The sequence below is a fragment of the Haliotis asinina genome, chromosome 15 (genome assembly GCF_037392515.1).
Source record: "Haliotis asinina isolate JCU_RB_2024 chromosome 15, JCU_Hal_asi_v2, whole genome shotgun sequence".
NCBI classification, from domain to species: domain Eukaryota; kingdom Metazoa; phylum Mollusca; class Gastropoda; order Lepetellida; family Haliotidae; genus Haliotis; species Haliotis asinina.
In genome coordinates, this window is record NC_090294.1 from 19,581,139 (window position 1) to 19,597,388 (window position 16,250).

The following is a 16,250-nucleotide window of genomic DNA, read 5'->3' on the forward strand; positions in this document are numbered from 1 at the left end:
ACACCCCCGTTGTGGACCCGGGGTATATTTGGTCCACCAACCCGTTTGCCGTGGGTTGCAGCCCTGTGTCGGTGGAGGAGGGGATCCTGGTGGTTGAGGGCAATAGGAGCCTGCAACTGTGTTCCTATTGCCCAACACACCACTTTGGCCCTAACTTCACCTAGACGGGTGGTAGAACTGGCCCGGTTCTATCAATCGGCTGGTCACGCCATGCCCTGCGCATGGACAACATTATTAATGCACCTATTCCATCTTATTATGCATTTTTCTGAAACTGACTGTTTTTGTATTTGAACTTATAAACTATCCGTTTGCCTAGAGTCCTATGCCAGAAGGCGGTGGCTCATGGGCCAATCTGGCGATGTTGACCGCTGGATACTCTCTGTTTCTAAATAGTTGTTATGGGTAGAACCAGCCTGGCAATCGTTTTAGTAAACAAGTATTGCTATTCAAGTCATATTTGCTGGAGTATAGCAACCCTGTATCCCTGGTGTTTGCATGCTGGAAATCCGATGCAGTTAGACACCGTCCCTGTTGACACTCCATGGTGGGTGGGGAGCAGGGTTGTTGAATTTATATATATGTCACCATGGCTCATAATCACACTGGTTCAAAACGCAGGCATCTAGAATCAATTTCTTCTGACGAGAGTATTACAGATTTTGATTCCTGGGCTCGATTCATCGTGATAGAAGCTGAAGACCACTTACCAATTAAACTGAACCCCTTTGCCATTTCTAAGGCTATTCATGGACATTGTGGCGAGGTGAAGAATGTCACCCGGCTGCGCTCTGGCTCTTTACTGATAGAATGCGTGAGGAAACAACAATCCCTCAATCTGTTATCCATCACTAAATTTGCCAATATTCCGGTGATTGTTTCTGAACACAGGACACTCAACTCCTGCCGAGGCATAGTACGTGACCGGACCCGTTCCTTGTCTGGTATGTCGGAGCAGGAAATAACTGATGAATTAAAACAACAAGGAGTGTCTTCTGTTAAACGTTTTACTCGGAGGAAGGAAGATTCAACAATAGAACCAACAAATACGTACTTGTTTACGTTTGCCAGATCTTCATTACCACGCTCTATCAAAGCTGGTTATGTCAACATCGGAGTGGAGGTGTATGTCCCCACTCCACTCCGATGCTTTAAATGTCAGAAGTTTGGCCACGGATCAAAGACTTGTACTCGCTCCGTAGCTTGTCAACGCTGTGGCGATAATCATGATTACACCGACTGTCAACAAGCACTGCACTGTACAAATTGTGGTGGCCAACATATGGCCTCATCCAAATCCTGGCCTGTTTGGCAAACCGAATAAAAAATCTTAAAACTAAAATGTGAGAACAACATTACTTTCGGAGAAGCCAGGAAGCTATTGACTTCTCAACTAGGCTCTCAATCCACATCTCAGTCCACACTCACATATGCTAATGCTGTTTCTCAGGCGGCTCCAACTTCGTCTGCTTCATGTCAGACGGACTTGACTTGGATCAATTCGGAACAACCTGTTGTAATACCACCTGTCATCATGGTTGATAGCCAAACATCGACTTCATCTTCTACTGCTCAGGCTGAAAGTCAGACGCAACCAGTCGTGGAACACCCATCCAGTGGAAAAAGCACAAAAAGTAATAGGAAAAAGTTAAATAGAAACCAATCTCCCAGGAATCCCGTTTCATCCGAGGTACCTGTCCACAACACCTACAGTGCTATGGACATGGATGTAACTCCATTATCACAGAGTTCTGTGAGGAGTTCTGCGTCATCACGCTCACGTGAGAGATCACCCATTGAACCTCCATGAGTCATTCATCTAATATAGTCCAATGGAATTGCAGAGGACTTAGAAAGAATTTTAATGAGATACAGTTGTTAGTCCAGGATTTTAAACCTTCGGCATTCTGTCTACAAGAGACCTATCTTAAGCATACCGATTCATTTGATTTAAGGCAGTACATGAGTTACCATTCATTTTCTCCTCCAGGAGATAAAGCGACTGGAGGTTCTAGTATATTAGTAAGACAGAATATCACCCATAGTGCTGTTCATCTAAATACTAATCTTCAAGCCGTTGCCATTCGACTGACTTTGCATATTACACTTACACTGTGCTCTTTGTACATTCCACCATCATCTTCTCTAAGACAATCTGATCTTCAGACTCTGTATGATCAGCTACCGAAGCCTTGTATCATCATGGGCGATTTAAACGGGCACAACCCTCTATGGGGCAGTACAAGTGCAAACAATAAAGGCAAGGTCATTGAAGATTTTATTTCTGATAATAATTTATGTGTGTTTAATGATGAATCCAGCACCTATTTACACCCTGCCACTGGAACCTATTCTTCACTTGATCTGTCCCTCACAGATGCGAATGTTTACACCGAATTTGAATGGTCTGTACATGATGACCTTTGTGGAAGCGATCACTTCCCTACTCTCCTGGAATCTATAACACCAGATGACAATCCACCTTCATCGCGGTGGAATTTCGCTAAGGCAAATTGGCCTGTATATGAACAATTATGCGTTGAAAAATTAACACCTGATCACTTCAGTAATGTACCAGATCCCATCCTGATGTTCTCAACACAACTGAATGAAATTGCTGATGAAACCATTCCTAAGTCCTCTGCAACTCCTCATATTCGTAAACCATGGTTTACTGACGAGTGCAAACAGGCAAGAAAACGTAGGAAGAAAGCAGAAAAATATTTTCGCAGACATCCTACTGTTCATAACTTCAACAATGTTAAAATCACTAGTGCGAAGGCAAGACGCACGTATAAGCAAAACAAGCGCCAATCTTGGAGGAGCTATGTTTCAAAAAATAATTCACGTACACCTATGTCTAAGGTGTGGAACATGGTTCAGCGAATAAAAGGCAAAGGTTCAAAATCCGCTGTTCACCATCTTAAAGATGGTGACAAATTAGTCACTAACAAAGCGGACATTGCAAATAAAATTGGCGAAACTCTTGCAAAAAATTCCTCTTCGGCAAATTATGTCCCTGAATTTCAGAGTTACCAAAAACAACAGGAAAAGACAAAAGTTAATTTCAATTCCACTAATGGTGAGGACTATAATGAAGTGTTTTCGTTACATGAGCTACATACTGCTCTTGATCAAGCCCGTGACACTGCAGCGGGTGATGACAATATTCATTACCAACTATTAAAACACTTACCTGAACCATGTCTGGTCACACTTTTAGATATATTTGACAAAATATGGATGTCTGGAATTTTTCCTCCTTCGTGGCGTAATGCCATTGTTGTGCCAATACCAAAACCTGGCCGGGATCACACGGATCCATCAAATTACAGACCGATATCTTTAACCAGCTGCGTCTGTAAAACCATGGAGCGAATGGTAAATAACAGATTAATTTGGTATCTGGAAACCAATAACCTCATTACCAATATTCAATGTGGTTTTCGGAAGAATCGAAGTACTATTGATCATTTAGTGCGTTTAGAATCCTTCGTCAAAAATGCTATTATCACCAAACAACACGCAGTATCTATATTTTTTGATCTTGAGAAAGCCTACGATACTACGTGGAAGCATGGCGTTTTAAAGGATTTACATGATTTTGGTTTGAGAGGTCGTTTGCCTCTCTTTGTATCTCAATTTTTAACCGACAGGCAATTTCAAGTCCGCGTAGGTTCAACCCTGTCTGCTCATTATAATCAGGATCAGGGTGTTCCACAAGGCAGTATTTTGTCGGTCACTCTATTTAGTATTAAAATAAATAGTCTTTCAAAGGTTTTAAGTGATTCAATTGATGGATCATTATTTGTGGATGATTTTAATATTTCTTGCCGTGGTAAAAATATGCGAACTATTGAGAGACAGTTACAATTGTGTCTAAACAAAATTCATAAATGGTGTCTGGAAAACGGGTTCAAATTTTCTAAAACTAAAACTAATTGTATCCATTTTTGTAGGAAATACAAACCCCATAAAGACCCCCAATTATCATTAAATGGCACACCCATCAAAGTTGTGAAGGAGGCTAAATTTCTTGGTCTCATCTTTGACTCACATCTGACCTTTCTGCCTCATATTAAGTACCTCAAAGCCAAATGCCTGAAGGCGCTCGATTTGTTAAAAGTTGTTTCTAATTCAAAGTGGGGAGGGGACCAAAGTACCCTCCTTCACTTATATAGATCTCTGGTTCGATCAAAACTTGATTACGGTTCCATTGTGTATGGTGGAGCCTGCAAAAGCAACCTAAAGCTATTAGATTCTGTACATCACCAAGGTCTGAGGCTATGTATTGGATCTTTCAGAACATCTCCCATTGACAGTCTTTACGTTGAGGCCGATGAGCCGTCTTTCAAACTTCGCCGTATCAAATTGTCTTTACAATATATTACAAAATTATATTCAAATGAATCCAATCCTGCTCACAACTGTGTTTTTAATCCTCTGTATGAGGATTTGTATAATACTAAAACTTCACTTGTTCCTCCTCTTGGGATAAGAATCCAACAATATATTTCTGCTGCTGGGATTGAGATGGAGAATATATCTCATTCCCGTCTTCTTTCTTCTCCTCCCTGGCAATTAGTGAGGCCGCAAGTTGACCTAACACTGACAAAGTTTAAAAAATCAGAAACAAGTGAATTACAATATAAACAAGAATATCATCAATTAAAAAGTAACTATAACACATACAAATCTTTATTTACAGATGGGTCCAAGGATGGTGGCGCTGTGGCTTGTGCCACTGTCATTGGATCCAGAACAATATCTTTCAGATTACCAGATAACATTTCTATTTACACAGCAGAAGCAAACGCTATATTAACGGCTCTTAAATATATTGAAAAACATCCTACACATAAACAGTATATTATCTATTCCGACTCTCTTTCTTGCCTTCAGGCGATTAAAAACCTGTCATGTAAACATCCACTTTTAATAGAAATAATTGAATTGTACAATAATCTTGCTACTGGCCAATACGACATCGTCTTCTGTTGGTTACCAAGCCATGTAGGCATTTCTGGCAACGCAATGGCTGATCTTGCTGCCAAGGCAGCACTCAACAAATCTGTGACTCCACTTCTTATTCCATACTCTGATTATAAAGCTACAATTCGATCGTATATTCGTGATCTGATGCAAAAGAAGTGGGACACCCAGGTGGGTGTAAATAAATTACATGCAATAAAGCCTTATATTGATTATACCCACTTGGGTTGTCAGTCCAGATTTGAGGAGGTCATTTTGCGGCGATGTCGTATTGGCCATACGAGATATACTCATGAATATCTTTTGAAAGGTGAGGATCCTCCGTTCTGCATCCCTTGTGATGAAAGAATCACAGTCAAGCATATCTTGCTTGACTGTGTTGAGTATTCCATCACAAGGGATCAGTATTTTAATTCACAAACTATGAAGGATCTTTTTAAAAATATTAGCCCTCATTTAATTATTGCATTTTTAAAGGAGTTAGATTTGTTAACTGAATTGTAAATAGATAAATATTTTAAAATTGGAAGATTAAATTAGTAACTCAAATCGCTAGTGGCTGTACCCTCAAAGGGGGTTGAAGTACCGTAAAACAATTGTCCCCTTGAGAGGGTACGTAAGTCCTCAAACATTTGGAGTAAATTTCAGTTTTCCAGCTTTTTAATCGTAGAATAAGTGTGTTTTTACTTTATGGCTAGATTTGTCTCAATTGCTAACATCTGAAGGGATGATGTAAGTCCAACTAGGGTCCTTGCAGGAAGCAAATGTACTATAAGTCCCCATGGTCCCTAGTATGGTGATCTACCTTCAGTTGTTAGCAACCTATAGCTCATTTTTATATTGTACTGTCCTGTATAGATGCATTGTTTTAGGTCTATTCACTAGTTTTAGATTCTACTCTGTGATATTCTAGTTAGTTTTACTGTCCTTCGTTGACAGGGTTTTACAATGTATGTGCTATTAATGTATTTGTAGTATTATAATTACTTGTTCTCGTCACGATATGGCTGTAATATTGCCGATGTGACGTTAAATCTTAACTCACTCACTCACTCTTCCACTTTGACCCTTTTGTGAAGATTCAGATCTAGATTTAAGCTTTTTTTTCCAGTTTCTTTCATATTTGATGGAGACGTCCGTTTCGCATTTGACTGAGATAATTTCCCCTGTGAACAAGGTGCATCCTGAACACTTATGGGATCCGGAAGTACGTCAGCAGTTTGTGTGGATGATTCAGGTAGCAACGTCTGAGGAGTGTCAGTATTAACCCATGTTAGGTTGGTTTGACAGCACACAGAAGATTCGATTACATTCACGGTTGGCGAAGGCGATGTTCTGGTAACAGAAGCATAAGTTTCTGTTAAGTCTGATCTTTGGGCAAGTTTTTTTGCATCTGCAAAACTAATATTTTGAGTATATTTGATTTTGTTGATTTTGAGAAAGACGAGTGACTTCCGGCGCAGTTAACGCATTTTTTAAAGTTGTTGGTACAATCTTCTGTTGTATGTGTCTGCTCACTACAGTGAGCACACGTGACAGACAATGTACAGCAATTCACTCCATGTCCATATTTTTGGCACTTAAAACACCTTAATGGGTTAGGAACATAGGTATCAGCTGCGATGTTACAGTATCCAGCTTTCACAAATTTTGGAGCAGTTGGCGATGAAAAAGAAAACAAATATGTGTTTGTTGGAACAGTTTCTTTATTTTTCCGGGTTGTAAACCTTTTGACATGCATGACACCTTGATCTTTCATCTCTGTCACAATATTTAAGTCCGTCATGTCCGCAAACAACTGATCACGATCTCGAATTATGCCTTTGCTAGTGTTTAGCGTCCTGTGAGCTGAGACTGACACGGGAATTCCTACCAACAATTCAGTTGTCATCAGGTTTGTAGATTGCTGTCATTTACTACATTCAATCACTATATAGTGCGTCTCGATCACTATAAAGCGTGGCCAGTAGTCAATTGATTGGGTCGGTCTGTGTTCATTATCATCTTCATCAGTGTATAGTGGACGTTTTGCTTTTTTAATGGGTGTTTCGTAAGCCATAGATGGTTTTAAATGGTTCATCATCCGAGCTCCCCACCCACCACGGAGTTTCACAAGGACAATGCTAAAGCAAGCGGGCCTCCAGCTTGCAGCACCAAGGATACCCGGATGATATACTCCAGCAGAAAAATTAAAAGATTAATATTTCCACCAGATTGGCCCATGAGCCATCGCCTTCTGGGCATACGGCTCTAGGCAAAAACATATACAAACTGATACATTTCAAATTACAACCTCCACATAGCCAAGCATGAAGAATCAAATTATCAGTTTCATAAATTTTGGGCCAGTTCTACCACCCGTCTAGATGAAGTAAGGGGCAAAGTGGTGTGTTGAGCAATAAGAGCAAAATGGTTCATTCTCCTACTGCCCTCAACCACCAGACTACCGTCCTCCACCGACACGGGACGCAACCCACGGCAAACAGGTTGCCCAATTCGGTCCCCTCTTACGACCAGCAATGGGGTGCTGTGGACACATTGTGTCCCGGGTCCACACGGGAGAAGAGCACTTAGCGTTACCAAGCACCCACCACGAGGAGGTGGCTCTTCATAGGTGCCTGGGTACCACAAAAAGTGTTCAACATTTGACAGTAGGTGACAAACAGTGGTGGTATTATATGACGGTGTGAAACATCGAGGTACACCAGTGACATGTTTGTTGCCATGTTTGTCTTCTACATTTGCCATTTCTTCATTTCCTAAAGAACCTTCTAAAGCAGGAATGATTACAATCATATGTTGACGAAAACATGTAATCATTATGATATTTCACATTTTACAAAAATACACAATGCATGTCAGAGAGTGATTCATACTTCAATCATTTAGTTCTCTGCTGTGAAATATGTTACGCTGTATTAGGAGTCTTATTTTCTTATTTCTTCTGAAAAGTTACAAAGTAGCTTAACGTGTAAGTAGGACAGTGCTATGAGTGTCCTTGGTTATGTGTAGATCTGTATTTGGGAAAATCATGTGGCTTTAATACATATGAAGATATACATGTGTTAATTTATTGAATCATTACATTGCAAATACGACACGCACATTCGCGTCCATTTTCTCTGGAGTACTCCAGACAGCTGAATCTGAAGATAACCACACATCATGTTGTTTGAGTTAATGTTGTGGTTGGAAGACAAGCGAAAGCGATTCACTGGGTTTGAAACTGAAACAGATAATTGTTTGTTTATTGTATATCGTAATACTTAGCTACATTCCGGTTGCATGGCCACCGCCTTTAGTCGAGTCTGGAGCAGAAGGTCAGGTGATGGTTCTTCTGGCTTGGTTTTGCTGTTGGTATGCCGCACGTGTCACTATGCCAGTTATATGGCAGCAGTCTTTAAATACTGGAGTCTGGTTTTGTTCAGCGTGGTTATTATTTAAGATCGTACTCAAAAATATTCCAGCCATATGGCATCGGGCTATATGTGAGTGAGTGAGTGAGTGAGTGAGTGAGTGAGTGAGTGAGTGATAATTTAACGTCACATCGGCTATATCAAATTTAACTTAGAAAGTTTTGGGAATTACGTACCCTCTTAGGGGACAATATAATTTTACGCTACTTTAACTCCCTTTGAGGGTACAGCCACTAATAATCGCGGTTGCCAATTCATACCACCATGTTTAAAACTGTATATTTACAAAACATATTATTAAAAAATTATCTAATAATTCTATTTCGTTTAATAATTCAACGATTATATGATTATTAACATTTAAAAAATCTTGCATTCTTTTGTCATTAAAATATTTCTCCCTTGGTTGGCTATATGTAATCGCGTTTGCACCAGCTAATCCAGTGTAAAGCATAAAGCTGTATGTTTCATTTCCATTTCCTCTTGTCAAACTACTTATTGTCCTTTCCATCGTCAACAGTGTTCAGTGCTAATTAGATAGTCATTTATGATAGTGCCATGTATGGCAACTGCCGATGTGACATTAGATTTTAACTCACTCATCCACCCACCGTTACTATGACAACATGTATAGAACGATATCTGCGACTCAGAGGAACACATTAAACTTTACCTGATCACGAAGGTCCTGCAAAGACATCAGCAGAAAACTAGGGTAACCCTGGCCATCCCTTCCTAACAACCATATCACTTTGAAGGGACAGTAGACCCTACAATATCAGGACATTCTCACTGACATTCACTACTGTGATATTGCCAATGTTTTGATGACAGGAGACGACCGCACTTCACGACGACTGTGCAGATACTTGTCTTAAGATTTTCTCATAAAGCATCTTTGAAGAATTAAAGAATACGCTCAATATAATACGCCGTGTATAACTTGATATTTTATATTCGTTTTTACACACAGGGTACCACAAAAAGTGTTCAACATTTGACAGTAGGTGACAAACAGTCATGATATTATATGACGGTGTGAAACATCGAGGTACACCAGTGACATGTTTGTTGTCATGTTTGTCTTCCACATTTGCAGTGAGTTGATGGTCATTTCTTCATTTCCTAAAGAACTTTCTAAAGCAGGAATGATTACAATCATGTGTTGACGGAAACATGTAATGATATTTCACATTGTACAAAAATACACAATGCATGTCAGAAAGTGATTCATACTTCAATCATTTAGTTCTCTGCTGTGAAATATGTTACGCTGTGTTAGGAGTCATGACAGAAATGCTATCATAGTTGTGTTGTCAATAGCAACCCCTTTAAACACGCACTGACTCATTTTCTTATTTCTTCTGAAAAGTTACAAAGTAGCTTAACGAGTAAGTAGGACAGTGCTGTGAGTGTCCTTGGTTATGTATAGATCTGTAATTGGGAAAATCGTATGGCTTTAATACATATGAAGATATACATGTGTTAATTTATTGAATCATTACATTGTGATGTATCCATATCGCAGTTATTTTCAGGCAGTAAGATGCGCCTTCAGCAACAGAAACAAAGTTCCATTTGTCACTAATCCCAACACAGACGTTAAAAACACCAAGCGTAAATCCCCCAAGGTGTGTAATACAGTTAGTCAATACTGAGAAAATAGGTCCGTATATTCATTGACTGGTAGTAATTCGCATGAAACACACATAACGACATAATTCCTAAACGATGTTTGTTTGTCAGATAATAAGACGAAACTGCCATATTGACAAAATATGGAGCAATTCGGTGGATCAGAAACACTGCCTGCAATGCACAACAGCATCCTGACCTATCATTACAAAAAGAACATTCATTGCGCAGTATGTATGTTCAAAGTGGACGTCTGACAACCTATCCATTTTAATTGTACACGTGTACACATTTTACTTGCACAGTATCGTGAAAATACTCCATGACATCAAAGTGTAACTCTGATTGAGGAGGAATTAGGAGCTCCAGGTACATACAATGATGTTGTGTTTCTTATAACTATCATTGTACAAAAACGAGACGTATCATTGCAAATACGACACGTATATTCGCGTCCATTTTCTCTGGAGTACTCCAGACAGCTGAATCTGAACATAACCACACATCATGTTTGAGTTAATGTTGTGGTTGGAAGACAAGCGAAAGCGATTCACTGGGTTTGAAACTGAAACAGATAATTGTTTGTTTATTGTATATCGTAATACTTAGCTACATTACGGCTGCATGGCCACCGCCTTTAGTCGAGTCTGGAGCAGAAGGTCAGGTGATAGTTCTTCTGGCTTGGTCTTGCTGTTGGTTTACCGCACGAATCACTATACCAGCTATATGGCGGCAATCTTTAAATACTGGAGTCTGGTTTTGTTCTGCGTGGTTATTATTTAAGAATTTAAGAATTCCAGCCATATGGCATCGGGCTATATGTGAGTGAGTGAGTGAGTGAGTGAGTGAGTGAGTGAGTGAGTGAGTGAGTGAGAGTGATAAATTAACGTCACATCGGCTATATCAAATTTGACTTTGAAAGTTTTGGAAATTACGTACCCTCTTAGGGGACAATATAATTTTACGCTACTTTAACTCCCTTTGAGGGTACAGCCACTAATAATCGCGGTTGCCAATTCATACCACCATGTTTAAAACTGTATATTTACAAAACATATTATTAAAAAATTATCTAATAATTCTATTTCGTTTAATAATTCAACGATTATATGATAATTAACATTAAAAAATCCTGCATTCCTTTGTCATTAAAATATTTCTCCCTTGGCGGGCTATATGTAATCGCGTTTGCACCAGCTAATCCAGTGATGGAACAGGATCAACATCGATGAAAGCAACAGATATACGAAGACGTGTCCACCAAGTCAGCGAACCTGGCCACCTGATCCCCGTTAGTCACCTCCCTACGACAAGTGTAGACTGCGGAAAACCAATCCGTACACGGACCTTCATGGGTGATCTTCCAGGGGCAACGATCTTCTTACGTCAGGGTACCGTGATATGCAATCAAATTCTGTATATGTAATCATGTATATTCACCATAGGTCTCTCGTCGCCTGTTCCTACCATCATCTCATTTCCCAGGATACATTTACTGTCTTGAGTGGGTTGTTTACTGAGCCCAGAAACTAGGAATGATGCCATGTTTATTGGTCACAGACTATCACAAACCGTTAACTGTAATACATCGAACGCTATTTGTAGCTATTTCTATGTATCCGTGTGATGCATTTCTACCCGAAGTTGGAACAGATGTCAAAAGCACAATTAATTGACCGTGTGTACAGTGGAATATCAACAGTGAACAGCGTACCTCGTTGTACAGAAATGCGCTTTGTGACCTCGAGATAAAAAAATCAAAGCCATCTTTTTCCTGAAAGATTCAGAATACCAGCATTTCTACTTGTGTTAAAGTGAAATTGAATATATATTTCGTATTGGCAGTTTTTGTGTGACGTATTCGTAGCTAGTCTTGAAAAAAAGACTTCAGTTAACTTGATCATCTAAGGTAGATCCTCAGGATATATTTATAAAAATGTGTGTCCAACTCATCTATGTGTCTAAATTGTAAAAATAGCGTAATTTGATTTGTTGAAGAAGTCGTTGCCCTTCCTGAATCAGGTTTTTCCACGAGAACACAACATTGATTGCTCTGATCAAATGTCACAAGATAAGAAGATCCGAAACTAAGACAGGAAGTCAATATAACTGACTCGGTTTCTTTCAGATTGGATTTCCTTCTGCGATATTCGAGATGATGATAAATTTGTCCATGGTGACCGAGAAGAGCTCTTTATGAATAACGTCAATATCTATACATGCTGGCTTCAGGTGTTCAATGTCGAGATGTGGACGTTCTCCAGAGTGAAACATGGTATGTATGACGATTTGAAAAACGGTTCATACTTCAGATTTGCAGGATGTATAAAAACAGTTTCATTATCCTTTAAAGACATCAGCTGTAGATGTAAGTGAAGTTGGAAAGGCATGAGTGACTGGTTGTCACTGGCCGTAACATCACAGTGGTAGATGTCGAGGAGACGTGTTTGATGTTGTTGTTTTGTGTAATCTTTTTTTATCAGAAAACAGATGACGATGTTGCGAGGACGCCATAACAGTCGATTAGTAATTAGTTCTGACTTATCGCAGTTCCTTAAAAAATGTCGGTTCTTGATTTGGGGGATTATCTTACAGACACACAGTTGAAAATATAGCTTAGAAAACAATGTCGATGGGTCATGTGAAAGGGCTGGTGCATTCTAATCAAATGGCAGATATTAGTTAAGAGTGAGAAGGGAAGCCTGAGGGAGTAGACATTTGATTCTGACAAAATATAAATCTAGCATTTGAATCATTCTGGTTTTAAGATATACCGTACTTTGAAAGCTATGTATTTAACCGTGGGTACGGGGTTTCAATTGAACAGTGTTCCTTTTCTGTTATGTTAAACACACAGCGAAATGTGGTTGTGTGCATGAAAGTAATAGTCGTTGAAGTATATCACCTTTCTTGCCAGGAGTCGCCTTGCCTTTATGCCGACTTTGTGTTCAGCCTCAGACTCCCTCTTTTGACTTTTAACCTACTGATATTCCAGTGACTTTTCAGGTCAACAATTACTCCGAAAGACAATTTGCACAACAATGTTTGCTCGGTGGGAAGGATCTGGTGCCATACCTATCAGATAATTTTTCAGAAGCACATCCACATGATATTGTCGGAATTGTTCAGTGGATTCCGTCTTTTGATTTCTTGTAATTACAGAAATTGGTTTGTCGCACTGCTAGTTTTCCATCTACGTAAGGGAAAATGGAATAATCGAGATTGGATATTCTGTATCGCCTACATTCTAAATCATTTGCCACTGGGGTTAAAGTCGACACACCACACGTCTCACTATTTTGTAAAACGATAAGCAAAACAGCACAGCTGTTACAGGTATGAGGTAGGGCTTGATGCCGATTCCAAAATTCACGGTTATGATGCTAACAGGCCAACAAAAGAATAAGCCGTTGACCCTTGTATATTAACTTACGGTCATCGATTACTGGCTCTCCTAATAGACGGCACTTGTAGCAGCAAATCGGAAAGCTTTAGCCAGAAGGGACACCGCTGCCTCCTATTTTCAAAATAAACCAGTATGCCAGGAATCATTTTAAAACAAAATGTGGTTTTCCTGAACATTACATTCAATATTATGCAGCATCGACTGCTCTCCATGTTGGACATTAATGCCAGAAAAATAGTGTCTCTGGTAACGAAATCCAGTGTGGTAGATTTAAATTTAGAACGACTGTTTACAGAAACATCTGATCATCATTAAATTGTCTTCACGTATTGACACATTAAGATAAACCTCATAGAGAATTCAATTAATTTGAATTAGGTTTAATGAGTTTTTTAATAGAGTCAACAGGCAATCAGTAGTCCATACACGATACCGTAAGCGTCCGCAAGTATAGCAACAGCCAGACATACTTCACTGATGTACGTGCTGCCGACACACATTCCCACAAGAGCACACACAGCATGAAGTATGACAGAAGGTTTAAAAGAGAAGAAATCCCATTTCTTGTCAAATGAAGCCTTAGCCAAAAGCACCATACAATGTACGACATTTGCGACTGTAATGAGCCTCATTTTTTTAATCATCACCATCTGGAAGTGTCTACTATACAACATTTTGAATGCTTGCTATAACCGTGAATGGTTTAATCTTGAAGGCTTGCTATGACCTTGAGTGGTTCAATCTTGAATGCTTGCTATGACCTTGAATGTTTAATCTTGCTGAAAAAACTTTTGAGTCATATGGCTTGTTTGTTTTGTGTTTGTTTATATTTTCTCTGGTCAGACCAGGTATTGTTCTTTCCATTGTCAACAGTTTTCAACACTATTTGGATAGTCATTTCTGACAGTCCATGTATGACAACTGCCGATGTGACAATAGAGTTTAACTCACGCATCGACTTACTTGGACTGAAAAGTATTTGTGATTCAGAACACATAAAAATAAAGCTGATCACGAACGTTCTATGAAGACGTTTATTTAGACATTAATACAAAAATAGGATAGACCTGCTCATCTCTTCCTAGCAACGATATCACTTATACCATGCAGCATCAAAACTATCTCACTGACATTCACCACGGTGATGTTGCCAACATTTTTGATGACAAAAGACAACCGGAGTTTGCCACGACCATGCAAATGTTTGTCTCGAGATTTTCTTATAAAACATTTTTGCAGAATTTTAGAATGCCGTTTATAATCCAATATTTCACATTCATTTTTACATACTGGATACGACAAAAAGAGTTCAACATTTGACAGCAACCTTTAGGTGAAGAATATTCATGATATTATGTGACATTTTGACATATCGAGGGTAAACCAGTGGCATTACGTTGTTTTCCCTGTCTTCAACACATTTGCTGTGAAAAGAAGGCCATTTCTTCATTACCTAAAGAACATTTCCAAAGTAAGAATAATTACAAGCATGTGTTGACAAAGCATGTAATAACATTTCCCATTTGAAATAAAAATACTGAATGTATGACATAAAACAGCACAAACTTCAATCATCTGTGAAATATGCTGCACTCTTAGTGGTGATTTTTCGTATTTCTCCTGAAATATTAACAAAGTTGCCAAGCCAGTAAATAGGACTGTATTATGTATGTCTTTGACTGTGTATCGCTGTCTAACTAGATGAGTATTTTGTGGCTTTAATAAATATGAAGATATATATAATCATTACATCGTGATTCATCCATATCGCATTTTCGGGAAGTAAGACTCACCTTCAGTTATACAGACAAGGTTCCAATTATCACTAATCTCAACACAAGCTTTAAATACACCCAACGTATACATCCTCAAGGTGTGTAATACTGTTGGTCAATACGGAGAAACTAGGTCCATATATTCAGTGACTGGTAATACTTTGCATAAAACACACATGGCGGCGATATTCCTTAACGATGTTTGTCTGACAGCTAATACGAAGAGAATGCTATATTGGTGAATATAGAGCAGTTGGGTGGATCAGAAACACTCCCTACTATGTACAATCACACTGTCTAGCATCATGACCCTTCATTACAAAAACATTCCTTGTGGAGTACGTTGTGTACGTTCAGTGCGGACGTCTGACAACCTACACACTTTTATTGTACACGTGTCCACATTTTACTTGAACAATATGATCAATGATACTTTGTGTGATCAAACTGTAATACCGGATAATGAGCAGACAGGAGATACGTACAATGCTGTTTCAGCGACTGTGTTTCTTATGACTATCATTGCACAAAAACGAGACGTATCGTTGCAAATTAGATAAGCACATGCTCTCCCATTTTCTCTGGAGTACTCCAGACAGTGGAATCTGAACATAACAACTAATAATTTTGTTGAGTTAATGTTGTGGTTAGAAGGCAAGCGAGTCAACTGAAACAGATAATATAACGTTATACTTAGCTACATTCCGGCTGATAGTTCTTCTGGCTTGGTTTTCCTGTTGGTTTATCGCACTCATCACTATACCAGCTATATGGCAGCGATCTTTAAATACTCAAGTCTGGACCAGATATACCAGTGATGAACAGCATGAGCATCCATCTGCGCAAAGTACGATAATATGTGACAATTAAGTCAGCGAGCCTGACCACTCGATTCGTTAGTGTCCTGTTTCGACAAGCATGGCTTGCTGAAGACCTATACTGACCTTCGCGCGTGATAGTTCTTCGGGGCAATCATCATCGAAGTCAGGGTACAGTGACATGTTATCACCGACTGTATCCACACCT

The 16,250-nt window shown here is 39.2% G+C and overlaps 1 protein-coding gene across 1 annotated transcript; it reads left to right on the top strand.

Annotated features, from left to right (window-relative positions):
* The first annotated feature begins 589 nt into the window (after window positions 1–589).
* Window positions 590–1,810, top strand: LOC137264907 (uncharacterized). The gene is made up of 2 exons (XM_067800264.1): window positions 590–1,198; window positions 1,451–1,810. Exons 1-2 carry the CDS (start codon window positions 590–592, stop codon window positions 1,808–1,810), a joined length of 969 nt encoding a protein of 322 aa, XP_067656365.1.
* The last annotated feature ends 14,440 nt before the right edge of the window (window positions 1,811–16,250 follow it).

Coding starts and splice junctions, on each gene's coding strand:
- LOC137264907 (XM_067800264.1), top strand. CDS start 590: ATGGCTCATAATCACACTGGTTCAAAACGCAGGCATCTAGAATCAATT. Junction 1,199..1,450: donor CAAAGACTTGTACTCGCTCC/GTAGCTTGTCAA, acceptor GCTGTTTCTCAG/GCGGCTCCAACTTCGTCTGC.